At 47.8% G+C, this 23,584-nt stretch overlaps 6 protein-coding genes and 1 pseudogene across 8 annotated transcripts; 6 read left to right on the forward strand and 1 right to left on the reverse strand.

Annotated features, from left to right (window-relative positions):
- Positions 1-1,922: 1,922 nt before the first annotated feature.
- Positions 1,923-2,276, forward strand: H257_17514 (hypothetical protein; the record flags this gene model as incomplete). Its single annotated transcript, XM_009846325.1, has 2 exons — positions 1,923-2,087; positions 2,214-2,276. 2 exons carry the CDS (start codon positions 1,923-1,925, stop codon positions 2,274-2,276), a joined length of 228 nt encoding a protein of 75 aa, XP_009844627.1.
- A 645-nt stretch (positions 2,277-2,921) lies between these two features.
- H257_17515 (hypothetical protein) lies at positions 2,922-3,710 on the forward strand. The gene has a single exon (XM_009846326.1). It carries the CDS (start codon positions 3,163-3,165, stop codon positions 3,493-3,495), a length of 333 nt encoding a protein of 110 aa, XP_009844628.1. The 5' UTR covers positions 2,922-3,162; the 3' UTR covers positions 3,496-3,710.
- A 254-nt stretch (positions 3,711-3,964) lies between these two features.
- On the forward strand, positions 3,965-7,283 carry H257_17516. 2 transcript variants are annotated; one of them, XM_009846328.1, is made up of 7 exons: positions 3,965-4,096; positions 4,155-4,695; positions 4,761-5,083; positions 5,386-5,810; positions 5,869-5,933; positions 6,375-6,420; positions 6,492-7,283. In XM_009846328.1, exons 1-7 carry the CDS (start codon positions 4,044-4,046, stop codon positions 7,151-7,153), a joined length of 2,115 nt encoding a protein of 704 aa, XP_009844630.1. In that variant the 5' UTR covers positions 3,965-4,043; the 3' UTR covers positions 7,154-7,283. The 2 variants fall into 2 exon arrangements, with proteins under 2 accessions (XP_009844630.1, XP_009844629.1); XM_009846327.1 differs by lacking the exons at positions 6,375-6,420; positions 6,492-7,283 and having other exon boundaries at positions 5,869-6,215.
- A 1,718-nt stretch (positions 7,284-9,001) lies between these two features.
- Positions 9,002-9,074, forward strand: H257_17517 (annotated as a pseudogene). Its single transcript has one exon. The product of its transcript is annotated as a tRNA-OTHER (tRNA).
- A 7,343-nt stretch (positions 9,075-16,417) lies between these two features.
- H257_17518 (hypothetical protein) lies at positions 16,418-16,624 on the forward strand (the record flags this gene model as incomplete). The annotated part of the gene is made up of 1 exon (XM_009846329.1): positions 16,418-16,624. One exon carries the CDS (start codon positions 16,418-16,420, stop codon positions 16,622-16,624), a length of 207 nt encoding a protein of 68 aa, XP_009844631.1.
- A 2,024-nt stretch (positions 16,625-18,648) lies between these two features.
- Positions 18,649-18,963, forward strand: H257_17519 (hypothetical protein; the record flags this gene model as incomplete). Its single annotated transcript, XM_009846330.1, has 1 exon — positions 18,649-18,963. One exon carries the CDS (start codon positions 18,649-18,651, stop codon positions 18,961-18,963), a length of 315 nt encoding a protein of 104 aa, XP_009844632.1.
- Positions 18,964-22,655: 3,692 nt separating this feature from the next.
- On the reverse strand, positions 22,656-22,990 carry H257_17520 (hypothetical protein; the record flags this gene model as incomplete). The annotated part of the gene is made up of 2 exons (XM_009846331.1): positions 22,656-22,887; positions 22,944-22,990. The coding sequence occupies 2 exons, from the start codon at positions 22,988-22,990 to the stop codon at positions 22,656-22,658; spliced, it is 279 nt and encodes a 92-aa protein (XP_009844633.1).
- Between the last annotated feature and the right edge of the window lie 594 nt (positions 22,991-23,584).

The following is a 23,584-nucleotide window of genomic DNA, read 5'->3' on the forward strand; positions in this document are numbered from 1 at the left end:
CGCGGATGGACTCCTGGCCTTGCGACCATATGCGCGACACAGTAAGCGCATGGCAGTGGAACTGGGCAGCAACACGGACGATGATGCCGCGAGGGAGCGTGCCGTTGCTGGAGGCACCAAGCAGAGTCTCGTACACTGCATGACGCTCGGCAGGGCGTAGGTGCCGCTTGCCATCGCGGGGCTCGTTAGACGGTCGAAGTGGGTCGGAAGCGCCGTGGGAGAGTTGTGGCTGCATAGTGGAGTTAGTTCGACGAGAGAAGCGGTGTTGGCTGGAGAAACGATCGTGTTATGAGCTTATTCTGATGACTTTTCGTCAGCGCATGCGACACACAAATTTTGGCGCCCAATATCTCATCAACCAAAACGCTCTAGAAAGCCCAGAAACTATCCAATCATAGCATAGATCTTGCGATTTCTAATGCACCAATCACATCGCAATTTGGGGCTAATTTAGAAAAATGCCGCCAATAGAAAGTCGAACCTAACAACTATTTTGGACCAGAGTAGTACTAGTAGTACTGAGTACTTTTTTGGCCTTGTTCGATGTGCGTGGTACTTTGAGGTGGAATACAGTAATCGATTGCTTGAGATTACTCCATACACTTGGGGTTGGTACAAGAACTAAACCCATGGCAAGATGGACGGGAAGTATTCGTTATTGGTCGATTTAGGCCTGGGGTTTGCCAGCGTCTTGGGAGCTGCTGGGGCGGCCGGATACCTTGGGTATCGCCGGACGCCAAGTAGTTGGCGCATTGGCTTCGGCTCCGAACGGTGCGGTAGCCCTACTGCAGTTTGCAGAACAGTTTGGAGTCGATGGAAATTGTATTTTGGTGGTCCAAGTCGAGCGCGGTGACCCTCTGGGGCTTGGACAGTTGGTTTACAACATCACATACCCGACCAGCCCGTTGTGCTCGGTGACAGAAAGAACCGACGCCACATCCAGCATCAAGTCGGGCATGAGGAGGTAGGTACATCACGGGCGTCATGTCGCTGGTGTCGGTTGCCCCAGACCTGTACATGGTTCCGCCAAGGTTCAGAAACGAGTTTGTACGTCCGTGAGTCCAGAAATATGCGGCTTTGACGGCCCCCCTGGACATGGACGCTTCGACCACAAACAGTACTGTGCTGTAGACAGATAGTCGTCGGGGCTGTCTGTCAGTTGCGCCGTATGTGACACGAAAGAAGCAACGTCAAGTGCGCCATCATCTCGGCGATCATGACAAGAAATGGAGCCCCGTCGCATCGTAGCTGTAAGAATGGCGTACAGTGGCGATCAGACTGGCACGGAGCAGCAACTTACGGCGTTCGAGGGAGGCTGTGATGGCTTATATTAGCACTGGTTAGTTCTTGACAAGGCCAGACAGGTGATCACTTCGTCGTTGCTGAGCCACGCCATGGACACATGAGGATCTGGAACGTGATCAGGAACATGTAGATGTCGTGCGAGCTGTCTCACCCGATGCTCGTAATGTACCCTATCACCTTTGCCACGTTGTAGCCACCGCTACAGTATCGTTGTTCGTAGATTTATGTACACACGTTGACAAAGTGCACAACTACCTAGCCACACTTGCATGAGAAACAGTCGATTCCAACTATTTTTGAGCGTCGTGGCGTACAAATGTAATTCGGCTGGTCCCACGTCGTGCCGACTAAAGTGCCGTTGGTGGCCACGTGTCCTCCGCCGCCGTGCGCTTGGCATCCGAGAACGTGCTCAACGCGCCAAAGCCGGGGAATGTGGTGATGGTTTGGCCTTGGTGCGACGTGGGCTGGCAGACTGGGAAGTCGTGTACAAAGAGGCCCAGTGTCCCCGTCACATGGATGCTGTTGGCCCCAACACATACAACGAAGAGCGACGCAGCGTTGGCACTCGTGAGCCGAGTGGCACCAAGTTATTTCAAACTCATTGACATCAAGGCGACATGCATGTGAAGAACGTCGTCCACTCCAACAAGGGCTGGCTTCTTAACGTGGATGTGTACGTACTGCAACACGACACTGTACATTGTACGCCCGTGGCCAAGATCAGCACGCCCCTGCGAAAGACGTTGCTGATCACCCGCAGCCACTTGCTCAGGAACGCAGAGGTACTGTGGTCAAGGTCGGTGCAAAGTGGCTACTATAAAACTAGTATACCTTCCTCTCGTGTAAACGCAATAGCAGTCGACTAATTTGGACTGTTGCGCAGCCTTGGAAATACTAGTATGTAATAGGACCCTGACATGTCATTCAAACAACCGTACAAACCCGTGTTGCCAAGCCAGATGGAGTGGTGAAGTTAAACCTTGGACATGAAATCAATTGTGTACATAGAAGTTCTAGTCGACGCAAACTTTCGGGGGTTCTAATGCTAACGCTATGCAACGTTCTTAGCCCAAGTAATGAACCGTCGCACGCTATGGTTGTCCGTTTACAAGCCATCCAGGGATGGTGTCGATGGCAGATGACAAGTGATGACTGGAGTGTGCTTATGATCAACGTACATAGTATATCGTGATGTACTTACTACTATTAGTTGGTCTTATACCTATGTGCTCGAATGAAATTCCGAAAAAACCCTACCTTTGACAGGCAAGTGATTATATTCTGAAGGCTGTGACCACGGACTGGGTGGGTGTAGTCGATGTGAGCGTTCATGTGGACTAGTGCAAACCACAAGTACGTACAGGTACACCACACATCCAAGTCCAACTTGGACGGAAGCTGCCATGGGCGATACGAAGTCCATGCCACTGGTACATATCTGTCCGTGCCGCTCACTGTGTGTCCAACACAAGTCAGGTGCATGCCAGTGTCGGCGGCTGTGGTTGCTCTCTGTTCGTTATCGCCAAGTACTTACAGCTACAGCTAGCTACACCCTGCCACTTGACAGGTTGGCTTGGGGTACGCACCAAGCGACGACCATCACTACCAGCCATCGCGTCGAGCGTCCTCTATAGCGACATGTTCATGTGTTGCCCGCCGTTGCAATACTCTTGCGACACCTGGTACGGGTATGGCAACCGATCGCGCCGAGGCTAAGCCAATCAGCGATCAAGATCATGGCTGTGAGTCATTTGATTGGTGGAAACTGTAAAAAGGTCACTTGACGCACTTGTTCCGTGCATTGGTGTTGAAGCATTTTAGAATTTCCATCCAAGGGATCATGTCGAGCGGATACGAATGGGCCACGTCCACGGAAGCGTTCCTTGCCGCAACCAGCGGCCGACGAGGAGTGTCCAGTGCGTACCAATTGCGTGCGTTGCCGTGTCCGTCCGAGATTCCGTCGCTGTCGTTCGACATGGAGATCTACGTCGACCGCGCCCCCATGAACGAGCTCAAGTTTGTCGTGGCCAAGCGGAAGAACATGTTCGACTTGATGGAACATGGTACGTGCGCGGGGCTGAAGCGCGCACGGGTGCAATGGTGAGCCATATCCCCAAATGCCGTAATCACCCATCGTCAAAGGCCGGTCCAGTTTGGAGATGCAGCGTTCGATACCTTTCATATTTATAAGCAAAATCACAACATCCATTCCGCGTATCTGACGCCATTTTGTACAGTCGTATATGCAACACATAATGGGGTCCACCTACGGATGAACCACTTGCTTACGGAGTGATATATGGCCGGCAGCGTAGTCGCCGTCGTACTGCTCCAGCTCCTTCCCACCGTGTCTCGTACACCCTGTACATGTACCTGTGCAAAGGTCGCGCGTATGCATGACACCTTTGGCCGACTTGCTTCATCGACGTTCTCGTTCATGATTCCGGCGGCCGAGGAAGGAGAGGACTCGTCCACGAGGCTCCCCATCCTCCTGGCATTCCCTCCAGGACCATGGCTGCGTTGGCGGTGGCATGTAGCAAGTAAGCGGCGGCACCGCGCACGTCGACTCGACATGGCAGCTGCATTCATCTGGAAGATGCAGTTCTGCGCAGTCCCAACACACGTAAGACGCGTTTAAACGCGTTATAGGAAGTTTAACGTGATTTCGCTCCGAAGAGTATAGCCGTTTGAAGCCGTGTCCACCGCAGCCATTCTTCGATTCCTCGCTGCGTAAGATCATGGTCAAGTTTGGAAAGCGCCTCGCCATGAGTGTGAACCCCCTCTGGGAAGGGTACATCACGCCGCGCCTCTGTATATGCATGTCCTGATGCATCATTTCCGTGCTGTAGGCAGTACTTGGAGTACCGCCAACTGAAGAAGGAGCTCAAGAAACTCAGCACCCCGACTGGCAGCGACGCGGAAGGGTCATCGTCGCCATCGTCTGCGCTCGCGCAGCCCAAGGACGGTCACGCGAGATTCCAGAAGAAGCTCGACTCGGAAATCGAAAAGATCGTACTGTTCTTCCTAACCAAGCAGGGCGAATTTGCGTCGCGGCTGTCTGCGTTCCGCGCGCAACAGCTGGTCGCCACCACGTCGTCGCCATCGACCGAGTCGGAGATCGAGACGATCAATGCGCTGGCTAACGGATACCGCGACATTGGCGAGGAGCTGGTGAAGCTGCTCTACTACGTCGAGCTGAACGCGACGGGTCTGCGGAAGATCCTGAAGAAGCATGACAAGAACCACAAGGGCAAGAAGATCACGGCGAACTACATCAACTCCCGCGTCGAGTCCAACGTGAGTCATCTGCAGCAGCTGTACCACGATGAAGGCATTTCCGCCATCATCGCTTCGATCCGCGCCGCGTTGGACGAGCTGCGCACGTTGCAGGTATCGATCGATCGAACTCTGTTGTCCTTGTGTCTCCATGTTAACCAACGAATATCGTGTTGCAGATGCAAGTGTCGGGAACCAACCACGAAGCCGCCGCCGCGACCCTCACGCGCAGCATCAGCGAGGACGAGCCGATTCTGAACCGCATCTCCGTCGCCCGCCAACGCCTGCATCAGTCCACGCGGTACGCCAAGACGATCGCGGCGCAGGCGCTCATCTTCGACTCGGACCTGTCGGACGACGAGGAAGAGATGCTACTCAAGACCATCAAGATGCAGAAACCCAGCCCCATTTCCCGCTTCCTCAACATGTTCTCCACGTTCCTGTACATGACCAACTACTACATCGTCGCGCCGACGTCGGGCGAGTACGCGACGCTTCTCGGGTATGTACGCTAGATATGATATGGTGCGAATCACACTAATTACGTCTTCCAGTATATCTTGGATACTGTAATCTGATTGGCTAAAAATATGTATTTTGCCGAATTCTGCGGTACAGTCCTACTGTTTCGAAAAAAACCAAGATTATTTTGTCCTAAAGTTTGTATGGTCAGAAAAGCACACATGTCTTCAATGTGGATGCTGCAATCTGATTGGCTAAAATTCAAACACTTGTTCTTTCCATATTCTTTCAGTATGATGCTGGTCTTGCCTACCTTCTTCAACCATCCGTCCTACATACTAGCGGGACAGCGGCGCTGTCGGGCGTGATTGTGGGCATGACTCCCGTGGCATCGATGCTGTCGGCGGTGCTGTACTCGTGGTGGGCCAACCGGTCGTTCCGGAACCCGCTGCTCTTCTCCACCGTGTGCCTCGTGCTCGGCAACCTCCTCTACGCCCTCGCGTTATCTTACAACTCGATCTCGATGGTGCTGGTGGGCCGCCTCCTCAACGGCTTTGGCGGCGCGCGCTCCATCAACCGACGGTACATTGCAGACAACTACTCGCGGGAGGAGCGCACGGGCGCGTCCGCCTTGTTCGTCACGTACTCGGCCCTGGGCATGTCGGCGGGTCCGGCTATGGCGGCCGTGTTAAACTACATCCCCGACGACCTCCGTGTGTTTGGCTACCTCGTCACAATCGAAACGTCCCCTGGGTGGCTCATGTTTGGTACGTACATAGATACTGTTGACGGGGGTGTGCTTTAACAGCAAGGCTGGATATGTAGTTGTGTGGTCGGTCTACTGCGTCGCGATCGTCGCCTTCTTCCAAGAACCCAACCGCGATGCCCGGGTATGTGGTGTACTTAACAGTACTCACACTATTCAAGTGTGGATATTGGGCTTTTCACCCAACTTTTTCGACTTTTTTTGCTCATTTTTTGCCAAATCGTTTTCGAGATATCCCTTTGATCATCACATTTACAACAAATGTATAATATATGCCCAATCAGTCGTTTGGATTGGCCGAAATTCGACCCCGAACGTGATTTGATTGGCTTTGACGGTTCTTTATTATTCCATTCTACTGTCGACATTTAACACTATATACGTATTGTGCTTTCGAGTGAAATTTCATTGGAATTTAAATCTATTTTTGATTGGCTACTTGAGATGAGCTCAAAATTATCAACCAATCAAAACCTTCTAAATGAAATTCAACCAATCAGATCGATCGTCGCGATTCCCTCCCCAAATTTGTATATCAAATCGACCATGTGTGTTGTATGTGTAGGAGCAAGTCCACATGGCTAGGACCAAGTCTGTGGTATTAGAAACCGGTAATATATATATATATATATATACCTTCTATATATATATATTCCTGATAAAATTATATATATATATATAGGCACATCCGCGACGGAATCGACTCCATTGACAACTCCGAGCCCGCCCAAGTTGAGTTCACTATGGACGAATGTACCAGTGGTGGCTACGCTAGTGATTTACGTGGTGCTCAAGCTGGTGCTGGAGATTCTCATCACTTCAGCCACGGGTATCGTAGACTGGTACTTCCACTGGTCATCCACTTCGGCTGGCATCTTCCTCGCCTTCCTCGGCCTTCTCATGTTCCCCGCCAATGTCCTCGTGGGGTACTTGAGCTACCGGTACGTCGACGGGGAGCTCATTTTGTACTCGGAGGTGGTGCTTGTGGTGGGAATCGTGGGTATTATCTGCTACTCGGCGTCGTACTCGGCTATCCAGTATGTGTTTGGCGCAGTGCTCATCTACGTGTCGACGAATGTACTGGAAGGCGTGAATATGAGCTTACTGAGCAAAACCATCCCCAAAGCGTTTGCCAGGGGGACTTTTAACTCTGGATTGCTGGCCACTGAAGCTGGTACACTGGGCCGAACCCTCGGCAACGGCGCCGTGACGCTGGCGGGGATCCACGGCGTTGAGTTCCTGCTAAATGACACGTTTATTCCCATGGCGGCGATCACGCTCGCCACCATCGCCTACACCATCCGAGTGTACCCGCACTTGATCCACAGCAGCTACGAAGGCTAATTAAGGGGTTTAATGGATACACCCAGCTTGAAACCGATTTTGTGGTTGAAATTGGCACTGTGGTATCGAAGACGCAAGACGGAAGTGAGTCGCAGCTTTTGAAATTGAATGCAACTACTCACCAGTGAAATATTATACTATTATGTATTTGTAGGATTAATTTATTTGTAGGATTCATAAATAGTGGTTCTACTGTCCGAGCACTTGAAGAACTATACTTTCACGACCCATTATACTAAAATCCGAATCCATTCGTCACACAGCGGAGATTGACTGATTTCGAAGACAACGAAGGTAAACGCCGATGGTAACGTGAACGGTTTAAACACCAGCTACACTATTATGTTACAGCTGTACACTCTAATACTAGAAAATACCCCACTGCCATCGGGACTGTCGTAACCGTACGTCCTCGGGAGGTAGTAGAAGGGATAAACGCATATAGTTTGCGCCTTTCTCGAGACTTCGTGGCTAAATTAGTACGTTTGTCCTTGGTCCGCTCCCCAATTGCAAGTAGACGATTTACATACTGTACGTTTGGGCGAAAAGGCTCCCGAATTTTCGTAACTTCATTAATATTACTCCAATTTTGATGAAATTTTGGGAAGTACTTCATATTAGTATGAAACAGATTAGCTCCAAATTTCAAATGTATCTGACCAATGGGAGAGATTCGTGCTTGATTCGCTCGGCGAGATTCGATTGAACGGGGTCCGGAAATTCATACCGAATCTCCAATACTTCTCCAGACACTTTGTAATCACATTGTGTTTTTTTGAATTGTAGGCCTCAAAATAGTAGAATGGAAAAGTACTGGACAAAAATTCAGTCACTGGTTTACAGTTAGTGGCCTACTACAGTAGTATTAATACGTAGTACTGGTACTTCGAAGTACATTAGTAGAAAATAGTTGTTTGAGCAAGTAGAATCCGTATAACCGTTACCGGTAATCACCAGAAATGCGCAAGTATTTGTTGCGCAAAAGCAATATATTCTGGATGAAAAATAATGTTAAAACTGCAACTATTGTGCTTTGCACCTTTTTTGGCAATTCCAGGGTTAAATTCATATATTGTTTAAAAATTTCTCAGGCTTAAATAATGTCTAAAGTAACTTGAATAACGGTTGGGTGCGTTGTTTAAAGTTACTTCATCAAATGCGATGATTGGTTGGTTGAAGGTGGTTTTACTGGTAAAACAAGTTGTTTGCCGTTTTCATTCTGGCAAACAACTTGCTTTACGTCAACATGTCAAGGTGCTTGACGCAATGAAACTGAAGCAGCTATGGCCATTTACATGACCTCCCATCCGTGATCACTACAGTACTAACATTATCTACTCCGAGTAATGCATATAACGTTAGGGATATAGTTAGGCTATAGTACATGTAGTCGTCGCTCTGTCCAATGATTCAAAGCTATGCCATACCTACAATTCTTGATCTGCTCTAACCTTAGCACTGTACGTGGAAGGCAAGGGCGCACTACGACTACACGATGTATAGTACTCCCATTTCACATCCTAATACGGTATGCATCGTGATGAACTGGTGGTTGTACGGCGTAAGTTGGCCTGGTATTAGTTAGCAGCTGAAATAAAGTAAGGGTTGTATTATTCTGCTGAAATGCAGAACTTGTGTTTAGCGTTGTTTTATCTTCAATCGGGCTTATATTATTTTAAACGTCTGGTTGTTTAACGCAGTTAAACACGGGCAAACTGCATGAAAAGCACAATAAATATTAGCAGCAATAAACAAATTATACTGGATTGCATATCAACGACGCAGGGCTCGCATCCCTGCCTCCACACTTCCCATTGGAACAATGGGACTCCATTGTGCCCGGATGGGGGGGGGATAGCTCAGGTGGTAGAGCATCGGTTTCTTAACTCAAAGGTCGTGGGTTCGATCCCCGGATTCCCCGGATTATTTCCGCAAGAATTTATCCGTCCCTCCCCTGGGGAATCCGGATAACAAGGGCCGCGTACAAAGACGAGGACCGAACTTCGAAGAAGATCGGTCGAAGCACGAGGTATGAAGCGTTGCGCGAAGTGAAAACCGAAGATTACACACCGCCCCTGGTCGAGCAGGCGAGTTACAATTGGCGAAGAGGTTCCATAACATGTGGTTCTAGTGTCGGCCCTCGTGGAGGAATGTCTTAAAAATGATAATCCAAGCTCAATTAATCAAACCATTGTGCCCGGATATGATAGTCAATATCCACCAACATTCCGCACTACAATGACATACTTCCTCTGTTCCATGTTACCACCGACATATGAAAAATGCATTTGTTCCATGTTACTACCGACATTATACTTGAATATGATTGGCTAAGCTGTAAAATACAATGATATCATTGGCTGAAGTAATGACAAAAACAAAATTTCACGGCCACAGCATGATGCATTTGGCAGGAGGAACACCCCCCACGAGCGCTTCGGGTTCACGGTGAAGAACACCGAGAAATGAAGCGCGGTTGGTGAGGTTCATGCATAAAGTACCTATGTGTCACCTAACGATACTTCTCCGAAGGCCGCAGCTTCAAGCGCTTGTTGTATCTGCCCTCCATTGCACGGCACACCACTGGTGGCCACAGCACCAAGGCCCGTAATAATTTAAACAAATCGATTATTTTTATATATTTTTCTGATGCCCAATGACGATTCAAAATTACAGCATGAAATTGATTGATTCGCGCTTTACGGCCAATAGACATTACCTTTATATTTTTATTCTCTTTCAGAAATGGTAGGATTCATTAAATTTGGTCCGAAAATAGCTTTTTGGGGTCGAAGGGATTCAATGTCGGCAGTAACGTGGAACAGAGGAAGTACCTGTTAGCCTCCTTGGTGCATCATCGAATGCGGCTACGCGACAACCTCCACCTAACGCACCGACAATTTATGTCAGCATTATGGTCGTCTGGACTACTCGATGGGCTATCGGTCAAAGTGTTGGGAGGGGTCATGCTAAATCCCACATCGAATATGCTATCCACTGGGATCCCTCCGCACGTGGCGCTCTCACAACGAATGCACGCGCTTAAAAACGAAATCAAAACAGTGGGGGCCAACCTGCAAGATAATATGGATCAGCTACCAGCTATTGCTAGTCGTGAGCTGTTGTCCCACGATGGTATATGTGGCAATGCTCAATTAACTTTGCACTCATTCAACGAGGGCCTCGCTGAGCTCCGCGAATCTATTGTTCGTGGTATACAACTCACGCAGGCTAGTGCTCCCCATCCGGACAACACCACTCCTCTAACGGACACGCCCCCGAAAGCCACCAACGCAGTTGTGCTCAACCCCGGTTTTCCGGCATTGTTTCGGTTTACGAAGTGTAAAATGTCCGATTTGTGGATGTTATGGTGGTATGGGATTCCCTCCGACAGCAGTCCCCCGTGGCGATTTGTCAAATCGCGAGACCTGGCAGTACAAAGTGACGTCCCCAACTACTCCAAGGCGAAGCGCATCATGAATTAAATTGTATCGCATTCGAAGAAGTCGGAATATATTATTTCGAAACTCGACAACGTGGCCAGCTTTGTCAATTTTGAATCGTGCTACATGGCACTGTCCGCCACTTGCGATGGGCCGATGACAAACGAGGATTGGGCGGCACGTCGTATGGATGAGAAGAGCTACCGTACATTCTACAGGCGCTTTACAGGATCATCTCAATTGAACATAAAATTGATTTGAAATATATTTACATGTTTGGTGCTTTGACATTACTCATGATGCATTGCGATGGCATTATGTTGGGCCTTGTATCTAAATGCAGTAAAATCCATGATGAAAGTTAGATAAAGTATACTACTCTGGTCCAAAATAGCTGTCGTGTTGCATATTTTCGAAGATACAGTTTTGTTTGACTTGTAATTTGTATACTAAGTTATGATTTGATTCTCTGGCGGGTGATTGAATATTTTGCCAATTTGAAGGCCATTTTTCAAGTTCGATAACTTCGCCAAGAATGTGAATTTTGCGTACAGCTTGAAGTATCCAATCAAAGAGGAGATCTTCAGCTTGAATTTAAGCGAGAACGAGTAAGTTTAGGACAAAATACTTCATTTTGAAGTCTAACATGACAACTACTTTGGACCAGAGTAGTATTAAATAAATTACCTTCTACTGTAGTGTGCGAAGCACAGAACGCAGTCAATCTCGGCCCACTCGTACACCCACAGCAGCTGCAATCGAAGTGTATCCAACTACGATGTTTATGAATGTAGTGTGATGCAGACGTACAGTATAGTATAATCGTACCTTAAATCTTCGTGATGATTCGTCGACGTTGCCTCCACCCTTGCTCGGCGCAGCCTTTTGCCCGAGACAATGTGGGTGCGTTGAGCTATAATCAAGTTTACAGGATGTAGAAGCATCGTACGTCAACGTACCTCACTCCATGATAGTCTCACGTTCCGCGTGGTCTTCCTTCCTTGGTACATTGCATACTTGGCGCCACCACGTCCCGCTCCTTCGACGCTGATTTCGCTTTGAGTTGCGAGTACTAAGAGTACTTGCAATACATAACAAACATCAATTTTAAGAGTGTTGCGCATATACTTGGGCAAAGGGTCAAATATCCATAAATATATAGGTTTTACGAAATATATCTGCCGGATACAATTGGAGATACGAAACACGAAATTTCGTAAACCCAGATAGTGGACATATTTTGATTTGATATTTGTATGCCAAAACTATATCCAGTATCCGGAGACAGTTTCAGTATCCTTATACAACAATGTCATCGGCCAAACGCAAGGCTCCAGCGGCACCGACAACCGAGGACACACGTTCAATCGATCCAACAACTGGGGATCAAGTTATGTTGCTTCGGTATGGCAGTAAGACGCGCTACCAGTACGAGAAGTCGCTTCTGCGTCTAAAGTCGTGGCTCCAGCGGTCGTGCCCCCGCTCGACCCAGCGATTTGCAAAGGGTTCTTGGCCTACGAGTGTGTTAAACGGGGCCCCGATGGTGCCGAACTTGACCCACAACAGTTTAAGTCCTACTCAGCTGTGAATGGATGCAAGAGCGCCATCAAGTTCATGTACAAGCAGGCAAATCTCCGCGTGTCGGAGGAATTGGATGCACTGTTAGCAGGTATCTATATCCTTATTTAATACTAGATTACATGTTAAATAATCTGTTATTTATTACTTAGACTTTGCATGCGGCTACAAGCGAAAAGTTGCTCAACTGAAGGACAGCGGGGCCATGGCAATTGGTGAAGGAAAAAGACCAATGACTTTTGACGGTCAATATATTAACTAGATGTTATGTCGAGTTGATTGGTTGCAATTTGTAGGATATTGCTTTTTGGCAACAAAAGCCCTTGGAGGAGAAGCCGAGTACAGCCTGACAACCGTGGCCCATCCGTTTTTACTGCTATGTTGGAACTTAATCGCACGGTCTGCAACTGTTGCTGGAATTAGATATGACCATTTGTCATGGGAAGGTGCTGTATTTAGCGGTTTACTGTACACGACTGTAAGGTTTAACGTTTAGCGTAGGTGATTCGCTGGTGGTTCAGTATGCATACACTAAAAATGATCAGGAGGGGAAAAGTTGCACCCCTCGCCACGTGTATGCAAATCCTGGAAACCCGTCGATTTGTCCAATTCTGAGGTGCGCAATTATTGTGGATATCGTTGTGGATTTAATTCGTGAATATATATTATTTCTTGTATTTAGTTTGGCCGTACTTATTTTTACGCGTGGGGCGCAGCGTGGAGAATCAACCAATCTTGTTTTGGGCGAAAATGCGGGCGAACGATTTTCAGTGTGGCTGTCCAAAACATGCGGTTTGTTCGCAGCGGAAATGTCGACATACGGCGTGTTGGTTAAGGACATCGGAACCCATTCGTTCCGAAAGGGCGTGGCCAGCGAGCTGTCGAATACCCCTGGAGGACCAGAAGCCGTGAACGTGTGGCTCCGAGCCGGGTGGACCCTAGGAACTGTCCAGGGTCGGTACATCTTTGCGGGTTCAGGGGGCGACCAATTCGTTGGACGTGCAGCAGCAGGTGTGACTTTAAATAATTATACTTTAAGTGAAACAATCATAATTATACTTTAAATGAAACAATCATAATTTACTTTAAATGAAACAATCATGATATACTTTGGACGTCATCTGACATTGCACTAGGGCACAACGTTAATGACCTTGATTTTTCCTGTCTACCGCCACATTTTAAGTCGATTGGGCTCAGCGATGGGCAATGGGAAGCTGCCCTGCCCTGGTACAAATCATTTCATCCCAGTCAGTTTCGACAAATTATGCCTTTTTTGGTGGCATCCCTATCGTATCATCACATTTGGTTGGAGCAGACGTTAAGCAAGAATCATCGACTATTTTTTGCCCCCATTTGGACCTCTGGTTTGCTGCCCAAGTTGACCGTCGACGTTGAAACGGGTCGAATGCAAAACAGAACAACAAACCTACGATCATCCGGCATCCCACCCCACGTCGCTCTTGGCCATCGCTTGGCTACGGTGGAGCACGAATTGAAATTTATCAACGAGCAAATATCTTATTTACCAACAAAAATAAGTGACCACGTTGTTGCACAACTACAGGCACCTCCAAGCTCACTTGGCCCATCAACAACGACCCCCACTGATATGGCATCCTTCCGGGACTCCATCTTGGATGAAATCCGTCAATTAAGGTGTGGCACCACGCCAACACCCCCACCAACAAGTGGCAACGACGTTGTTCCCGAACCATGGTGGGGCAACACGAACCAGCACCAACAACTGAGGCCCACCCTACCACCTGGGAAGATTTTCGACTTGTGGAACGCCTGGTGGCTTGGCTTACCTGGAGTTGGGATCCTTCCATTGCGCCACCTTCGACCCCGGGACCTTGCTCGCAGCAGCGATCGCGTGAACTACAGCAAGTTGAAACGAGTCATTGCTGCATTGATGAAGTACTCAGATGTACCTGAGAGCGTCGTCCATCGCATGCCCGTGGCAAGCAGGTCCATCCTCTTCGCGTCTTGTCTCCAGCTGCTTGGCCAAGCGCTTCTACTGGAAAGCAAGGACGGCGATGTTAGAAAGCGTAGACTAGATGAGATGACGTACCCAACCATGTATGATCTCATCAAGAAGTATAACCTTTGATTTACATGCGTACCTTTCATGGTTCTTGTGACCGCCGATGAATCAAAGTTAACTGTGTGTGGCAAATACAAATACCTTTATCACTGCAAGCGAAAGATAAGATTATAAGGGTTTCGTAGACATTTCGTAAACCCCTCATTATCTCTAAATATATAGGCACAATGGACTATGGGCCTCTTCCAAGTACCGTCGTTATTTTAACCCAAAATTCGGCGAAAAATAGAAATGCCGATGATTTATCGAATTTTGATACTGTGTTAGTCTCCTTCCACGTGATTAGCTAACGGGAATTTTGTTGTGTTTTGACCCGTCGAGTTTCACTCGATTTCATGCACACATATTGGACATTTTTCGGCCTATTTTGTCCAATCCATAATGTCTACTATTCCATATATACAAAGCTTCATATATAGAAATGATGTGCTTGGGTGCCAGCGAAATGGGCTGCAAGATGTGGCCGCCGCACACCCGGGTGATACACATGTTCCTATAGCTCGTATACCTAAGCGCAAGCACATAGGTATACGAGCTATAGGAACATGTAGATCGGATAGTGCCACAACTATAGCGTCTAGATAGACGTACTACGTCCCGGTCGAGCTGTCCTGCACCGAGCCGTGCCATGCCGCGTTCACGACATGGCACGGCACGAATCGTACTGCTGTAGTTTGCATAAGACAACGTTATTGATATTTTTACCAAACCATATCCGGCATTAAGATATTCATATGTTACGTCTCTAACGCCAAACAGAAAAGTTCTTATCACCGGATAGGACACATAAATAGGCACAAAGTGCTACATATAGATTCTAAATTTTATGCGTGCAGCTATTCCATTGTGCAACATGACTTCCAAATGCACCTCCCCCGTCCCGCTATACATGACGCTTCCTGGACTTGCCATGCAGACGTCAATTACAATCAAATAGTCCTCCAAAACAGCAATGGGTCCGACTGTGCGTAGTGCTGTGCCTCGTTCCTTGCGCCCACCTGCTGGACATACAATGCGTTCGTCCGCACGACCTACAGTGCCTTGTACTGTACATCATACAGTTTTTTCAACTCCACGACCCATTCGTCCCGTTGGTAAGTCATCAACTCCTGAAGGAATTGAAGACTACATGGTTACCATGGCAAAATTGGACGTTACTGTGGCGAAATCAAGGCTTAAGATCGCTCATGGATACGCTCTACACGAGAAAATCAAACAAGAAAGATCAATTCGTGTGTTGGGTGATGAGGACGTCCCCTCCAAGGCGGTGAGACGACACCGCAAACAATCCAGATTTGTGACTCCCACGATGAATGCGTTGAATACGAAGCACACGTCAAGGTACCATGGGGCGCTACAAATGAAGTTACTGATGAACATGCTGCAATGGCAAATGCCACTTGGTCTCCCAAGCCATGATCTTAGAAGTGCAGTAAATATCACAGCATTTCAATTTAGAAATGGACAAAAAATACAATTCTGTCGAATTTAAAATTTAGATTTTCTATAAAAAGGTAATTAAAAAGTCTAATAGTAAAAGACAACTTGCATCCCTGGGCACGATGACAACGTGGAGGTCGCCATGATGGTCGAAAGGTGCACCGCGGCGCAGTAACATATCATGATCCAAAACATATTGTTAGGAATAATCAATGATGCATGGATCATCTTTGCTGCCATTGACGAGAATATCACCCTCAAAGTCGGCTTCGGCATCCATTCGAATGGTCCTCGAGGCTCCATGGTGCGGAAAGTCATCCAATAATGAAGTAAAACAGTATCCAATCATATTTTATCTTACTTGGAATGTACCACCAGAAAAAAAGATAACTTATCTTCATCGGCAAATAAATAATATACTCCAAATGACAGGAAAATCCTCATTGGTGTCTGAAATTGGTTGGTCATAATTAAGATTAGCGTGATAGCCACCAATTACTTTTGACACCCCCATTGAACATTGGTTCACTCGCCATGTCGACGAGACCTCCAGCCAATGCGCTTCGTGGGAAGCGGCTCGCTGAGCACTACTTCACGAGAACCACACCTACCGGCAACGAATCGAAGTGTATGTGTAGGCACGAGTACCCCCAAAAGACCTCTGGTTACACAAACCTGTGTTATCATACGCCAAAAATGCCCCCCCGGCCAGAAATGCACGAAAATCACGCAAGCCGCCCCGAAAACGTGACCGACGCCGATCCAGGCGTGGCTGCCAATGAACAAAACGTCCGCTGCCATGTCGTGGCCATGGCCCCCAAGTTTATGGACCATCCGCGAAGAAATGGCGGCGCCCGGCTGCTCCAAACGCCAAAAATGCCCCCCGGCCCAAAACAGCTGTAAATGACGACCGCCGCCCCAAAAACGTGACTGGCGCTGAATCAGCCGTAGCCTCCAATGAACGAAAGATCCGCCGTCATGCTATGACAATGTTCCCGAAGTATGACGCCAAGCGGCGAAGAAGTCAAGGCGCCCGGTCGCGCCAACCACCCAAAACGACCCCGGAGCCGCAAAAACGATTATCGTCAAGCTCTTCCGCACACTCCGCATCCAAAAAGTCAATGGGTGCACTTTGACCGCCTCTCCAACACTCAAGAGGCCTTGCTCATCCCCCTCTGTGGTGTTTTTACACCGCATTGGTTCCAGATTGGTGACGAAACCTTTTCAGGCCATCTGATTGGCTCGGAAGTTTCGCCCAGCCACCACGTATCTGTGCCACCAAACACTCCAGATCTTTTCTCTCCCTCCCAGTAATTACTAGTAGTATAGTTTCTAGTAGTACTAGCAGTTACACTAGTAGGTTGTCATTTGAAACTCAACCCCATTAAGTATAATGCAAAATTTCTAACCCGAATAAGTCCAATTGAAGACATTGACGCTGATCACCCTAGTATCATCGCCAACATGCTAATCCCACATGCTGTGCGAAAGGTATTCGGGTGGCTGCAGTGGATTATCTCCTCGTTGCTTCCATTTTCGTTTTGTGAGAATGATATGGCTAGAAAGTACTCAATGTTCGATTCCATTTCGACGAAAACTTTCATGATATATATGTCACTTCTAACTGACACTGTGGAGAAAAATATCGCTGACATGCTTCCAAGCATGTTGGCTATAGTATTTGATGGTTGGTCTATTGAATCGAGTCATTTTGTGTTAGTATTTGCTACATTTCCTACGGATGATCTGATTGACTATAAAAAAGTTATATGTATGTCCTTTTCCCCAATCAATGACGAGGATTCGTTGAAGGCTGATGCTCATCACGAATACTTACATATCTGCTCCCACTGCTTGGAAACCAACGTCATGATGTTTTGAGGCCGATATTTCAACAAGTCAACGCCTCTATCCACGTTTCGCGACGAATCAAGACCCACATCAAAGCTAGCGGTATTGAAGTCATGGAGTGGCCCGCAAAGAGCCCTAATCACAACTCTATTGAGAACGTTTGGGGATAACTGGTCTATTTGGTGTACTAAGGTGGACGTCATTTTGAGTCAGTCAATGAATGAAGGCCCAAATTCGTGCTTCTTGGGACCTACTTACCCAAGAATGCTTGCGTCAACTGGTCGATGGTATGCCAACTAGAATGGCACAGGTCATCCTTCGGAATGGTGCAGGAATTGATGAACTACCAATTTAGTGCGTCTACAGTTTTTCACACCCTAAAAACTGAACATTCGTCGACTTTCAAATAATACAATGTTTGATTGAATGAATGTATACTGGGGATATATTTACTCTTCTTTCAAGGTGTCTTGAGCAAAACGCCAAATTGTTCACTAAAATACGAGATGAGAAATCGATGAAAAATAGTGTGCGTCTATAGTTTTGAGCAGCACGACAGCATCGAGTGATTTTGGTAAAATCATATGGACTATTCATGCTTGGAGTAAAACTTTGTCATTTTTCGATACAAAACGATACATAACACACAAGGGTTATTATATTTCAAGAAATATAGGCTTTTCACCTTGGAATTCTGCGTCTACCATACAAAACCCCATATAAGTGTGACTTCATTAGGAAAGGTACAGGACACAACTCTATTCGATGCTGTCGGGCACTGTTAGTATTTGAATTGGATGTATAGGGAAAAACAATTTCGAATGTTAATGCGCTAATCGATGATAACTGTTTAATTAATGGCAATTGCTAACCGATGTGGTGTACCTTTGGTTGGTGGTGCCAGTCACAGGTTTAACCTCTTCGTGGCCGACATTTTGATTCAATACGATCCTTGATCAACACGTCAATCAGTTAATAAAAAACTAAAAAACCTCGAAGTAGCTGCAAAGTTACGTCGCTTGACGCCATTGACCCACGATAACCGCAATGTTACGCGTTGGAGCTCCACCTACTCCATGCTGAAGCGCTACGTAGCCATCGGCACGTACACCAGGCTCCTAGGGGATCACAGCATTTTCCACCTCATCCCGACCGACAACGAAGACGATGAAATTGACGCTTTGTTGCTCGTGCTTGACGATCTTGAATCGGCGACGTTGGCGCTACAAGAAGCCACGTCCATACTGGATGTCCGTAACCTCTTCGACGAGTGTACGTTGCTGTACCCGTCGGCTTCAAACGCCTGGAGCCTTGTGCAGACGTCGTCGGACACGCGGATTTTGAAATTGGAATCACCAAGATATGGACCAATCAATTGCTACCATGAGTGATGGTCAAGTCACGAGTGTTGATCGTTTGAAGATGCAAGCGAGGACAAGCCATTGACGCTGGCGCAACGTGCGAAGTAGCGTCTCAAGGTCTGCGATGCTGAGTCTTACGTGGACTGTCAATTTATCCGTCCGACGTCGAATATGTGTGAGCGATTCATTTCCTGGGTCAAATATGCATTGAACGATCGTCGTCGAGCCACAACCCCCCAGAACTTTGAGCAGCGAATGTTCCTCAAAGTAAATTGTAGTCTTTGGGACGTGACCGATGTAGTTAAGTTAATGACTACATAGAATGGACATCGACTGCGGAGTTATTCGAATAAGTTATTCTTTCTGCATAGCGGAAAATATAAGTCATCCTTTGGCAGCCCGCCAAAAGATAACTTATCTTCTTCATCCTCCATAAAAGACATGTTATCTTTCAACCCCGAACCCCGCTTTTCTTAAAGCAGGGAGTAGAGATGATGGGCATCACAGCGAAGCGGCCGTGACGGTGGGTGGTAGCGGAAAGTGGAGTGAAGTGATGGCGGAGATGTTGTAGTGTGGTGGCGGCGGCGGTGGAGGGTAGCGGCTATGGGCAGTATGGTGGCCGCTTCGCTCCACCGCCTAAATGAACCAACTGTAAACACCAATCACAAATATATATAATATGCACCATCCTGCCTGCTTTCACGTCCAAATCTACCTCAGGGGCAAACCAGGAGCCCCCACGACTGTGACAACCTCATGCTCCTCACAAAGCGTCATGAGCCCCGGGGCAAAAAGGGAAGCTGTCAATGCGCTGCTACAATATATAAACAATACCACGCCGTCCAGAGGAGGTTGCCCCTCCACTGGCAGACATCAAATCATACAAATACAGCAATACATGCAAGATATACCAAACAGTAAACCAATTGTGACACGTCACAACTCCACGTCGAATAACGTGGTCCACACGGTCTGATACATGAACGAACCGGCCCGGACCTCCCCTTGTTCACTCCCCATGAATGCCCCACCGGTTCACTTCATGGATGACCGCTTCCTGCACGGCTGTGTGGTGTCACCTCACCGTGGACTGGAAAAATAACCATACACAGTACCATTCGGCACAGGGGGGGCAGGTGCTCATAACTCCAAAGTGTGCGGCCTACATGGATGATATTGATACATCGACAAACGCAAGAAATGAAAATATACACGTGCGGCTTACATGGTTATAACGTTGCATAACGTTATCGAAACAGCACACGTATATGAACGAACCGGCCCGGACCACCCCCGGTTCACTCCCCATTGAGTGCCCCATCGGTTCGCATCATCGTGTACAGCGGCATGTCGTTTGTTACTAGACGCACTAGTGAGCTGTGGGGGGTCACCTCACAGTCAACACTACTGGTGTTAAGATCACTACAACTGAATATGTGACACATGTGTATACCAATGATCACTACCTTGTCGTCACAAGCCGTGCATGGAATAGTGCTTCAAAATGATCACCAGATGAGCGGAATGTTGCTGTGTGGAGCCACCTCACAGTCAACATCCATAACCGTGACTACAATTGACGTGAGAATATGGATAGACATAATATATGATCATTACCATACGCCACGAAACGTAAACCCCGCCGAGGGCACGCAAGCATGTCCACAACAGACTTGGTTTGCACACAAGCGGCGCCCCTGAGGGCCTGCCAGGGTCAGCTTCATCAACCGGAGCCTCGCCAACCGGCTTTACCGTATAGGTAACAATAACTACCCGGGCTTAATAACTACTTTTGGGCCTTCGCGGGCACAATAACTACCCTCAGCGCCGCAGGCGGGCTAAATTTCACTACCATGGGCAATATGGCGGGTTTATTAACTACCCGGTCACACGTACAATCTCCTCATCAAATGCGTGGCTGGCTACCCCAGCAATATTCTCAAATACAGCCATAACTATTGCTGTACTGCTCAAACAACTTCGACATTTTGGGATATCCATCACCACCAGGCTCTTCGACTACTCTGACATTGACATTGGCCAGCAAAACCTTCAACCCCCTCAACAGGGTGGTTGCCCATTGTAAAATTCCTACATATCTCATGCAAAAGTGCAAGATCATGAGCACAACTTGAGGAACCTCACCGACACAGCGCCGGCTGGCTGTATTGGAATAATTCGAGGAAAATTGTGAGCCCTAGCTGCAACCTTTGAAATTTTCGTATCCAATTGAAATATAGAGGCAGATATGGAAGAATTGGGATGCGTCCTTTCGTTCATCGAACAAGTGTGAAAGCATTAGAATAAAATGCATTTCTCAATACTCATTGCTCCAGGAAGAACGAATGCCTCCACAACGTGCCGTCGATGAGCGAACCCCTCCCACCACGCAAAATCCGAAGCCAGGGTTGATGCGGACGGCCATGTGTCTCAGTGCATCCCAGGCAATTCGCCAGGCTTATGCAGCTGCAAAGCCGAAACCAGGTATACTGTCACAGTCCATAAATCTCACGAATTTCTAACGAATTGTTTTACGCTGAATAGATGCAGCACCGTGACGCGCCGTGCCTGTCTTGGGTCGCTTGTGCATGTCGTTTTGCGGCCATGTGTCTCAGTGCATCCCAGGCAATTCGCCAGGCTTATGCAGCTGCAAAGCCGAAACCAGGTATACTGTCACAGTCCATAAATCTCACGAATTTCTAACGAATTTTTTTACGCTGAATAGTACCTTTGAAGCTGCTTTTGTCGACCGATCTACCGAGCGAGCACAGAAAGCATAAAAAGCGAGTTAAAAGGATGCTGCGCCAGATCGCATCCAGCGACGCTGTTGTTACCACGATTGCGAAGCATCACAAATGGCAAAAACGATCGTACAAGGTACTTCACACTGATCTATGTTTAATGCTAAAATTTAATTGACAATGTTGCATATGTGACGGCACCACCCCACGAGCTCGTTGCGACGGCACGACGACGACCCACGACCTGACATACATCAAGGCCACAGCGACAGACAACCGTGGGGAGGCCCCGGCTAGAGTCGCTGAAGGGCTAAAATTTTATATATATTATTGTTTCTTTCAATTTGTCGTGTTGAGCTACGTGTCTAACCAACACTGTGCAAATAAAAAAGCGACTGCTAGTTAACCAGGGCGCTTAACTAGTATGAAGGAAACTAGCCCCCCACATTTTTGTGGAGAAATCCTGCGGTGTGGTGCCAAAGGTAATTTACTTGCCCCGGGGGTACAAGTCATTTACAAGTCTCGTGAGTAAAAAGGTACGAGACTGGACAATATACAATTTTTAACCACTCATTGAGGACATTTTCGGCAACCATCGCGGCATCAAATTTATCCATCGCCGAACGACATGATTGGAACAACGTCTTCTTCAAGGAGGTAACTATAACGATTGAATTTTTGTAGATTTTATTGAAATTCACTTAAAACAGAACAACTGGACTTCCGAAGTTAAAATTCACTAAATTTAACATTTGACTCAATAGACCGACAAGGAAGCACCAGTGTGCACGCCTCCCCCAAGTTGCCCATTTCGCGTCGCCGTGTACCTGCGTCGCTCACTAGCCACCTAGCCTTGCCAGTCTTGTGCCGCTGTTGCCGTGGGGCAGCATTCCTTGTTCGTTCTCGCTGCCGTGCCTATCTTCTTCCGCTGTCGCAATCGTTGCAGTGGGGTAGCATCCCTTGGCCGTTCTGCTGCCGTGCCTAGCCTGTCTTGTTGCCGTGACGCAACATCCCTTGGCCGCCCTTGCTACAATATCTGCCCTGCCTTGCGTCGCTGATGCCGTGGAGCCTTTGTCGCTTGCCTTGCATGCCGTGCCTAACTTGACTTGTCCTGGTGTTGAATTCCTCGTTCTCGCTGCAGTGCGTAACTTTCACCGCCGTTCCGTCCGTCGTTGCCATGGGGTAGCATCCCTTGATCGTCGTGGTGCCGTGCCTAGCCTGTCTTTTTATTCCGTGACGCAGCAACCCTGTTCGTCCTTGGTACCGTACCTGCATCCTTTGGACGTCCTCACTACCGTATCTGGCCAGTCTTGCATCGCTGCTGCCCTCAATCATTCGCCACTGGCCTTGCATGTCGTGCCTTGCCTGTCGTGCGTGGATGTTGACGTGATGCAGCACCGTGACGCGCCGTGCCTGTCTTGGGTCGCTTGTGCATGTCGTTTTGCTGTAAGTTAATTGGCCCCTACCATAGTGACCGTTAGGTGCGAGTATATACGAGGGTCGAATGAACTCTAAATGTACACTAGGATTTGCATCTGGACTGACAATTGTGAATGGCCTGGAAGTATTATTCCGGTCTTAAGCTCAAGAGGTCACTGGTTCGATTCCGATAAGTGAGAAATAGTTTTTACACCAATGCAATGCATAATATAAAAATAGGTATGGTCTGGCATTCAGATTTTGAAATTTCAAACTCTACTCAAGCCAGCTCACTACAGCCTTCCTGGACCAGAGACGCAAGATGCCATTCAACACGCATGCCACTACCCTCACGAACGTTGCCAACGGTAGCGTTGTTCGTTTTGGAGCCGAAGACTACGAAGTTGTCGACGTTCCTGGTGATGGCAACTGCCTCTTTCACAGCCTTCTCGTCCCTGGTGTTCTCCCGACTCCATGTGGACTTGAGACGT

This window comes from Aphanomyces astaci, assembly GCF_000520075.1.
Source record: "Aphanomyces astaci strain APO3 unplaced genomic scaffold supercont1.109, whole genome shotgun sequence".
Lineage (NCBI taxonomy): Eukaryota > Oomycota > Saprolegniomycetes > Saprolegniales > Verrucalvaceae > Aphanomyces > Aphanomyces astaci.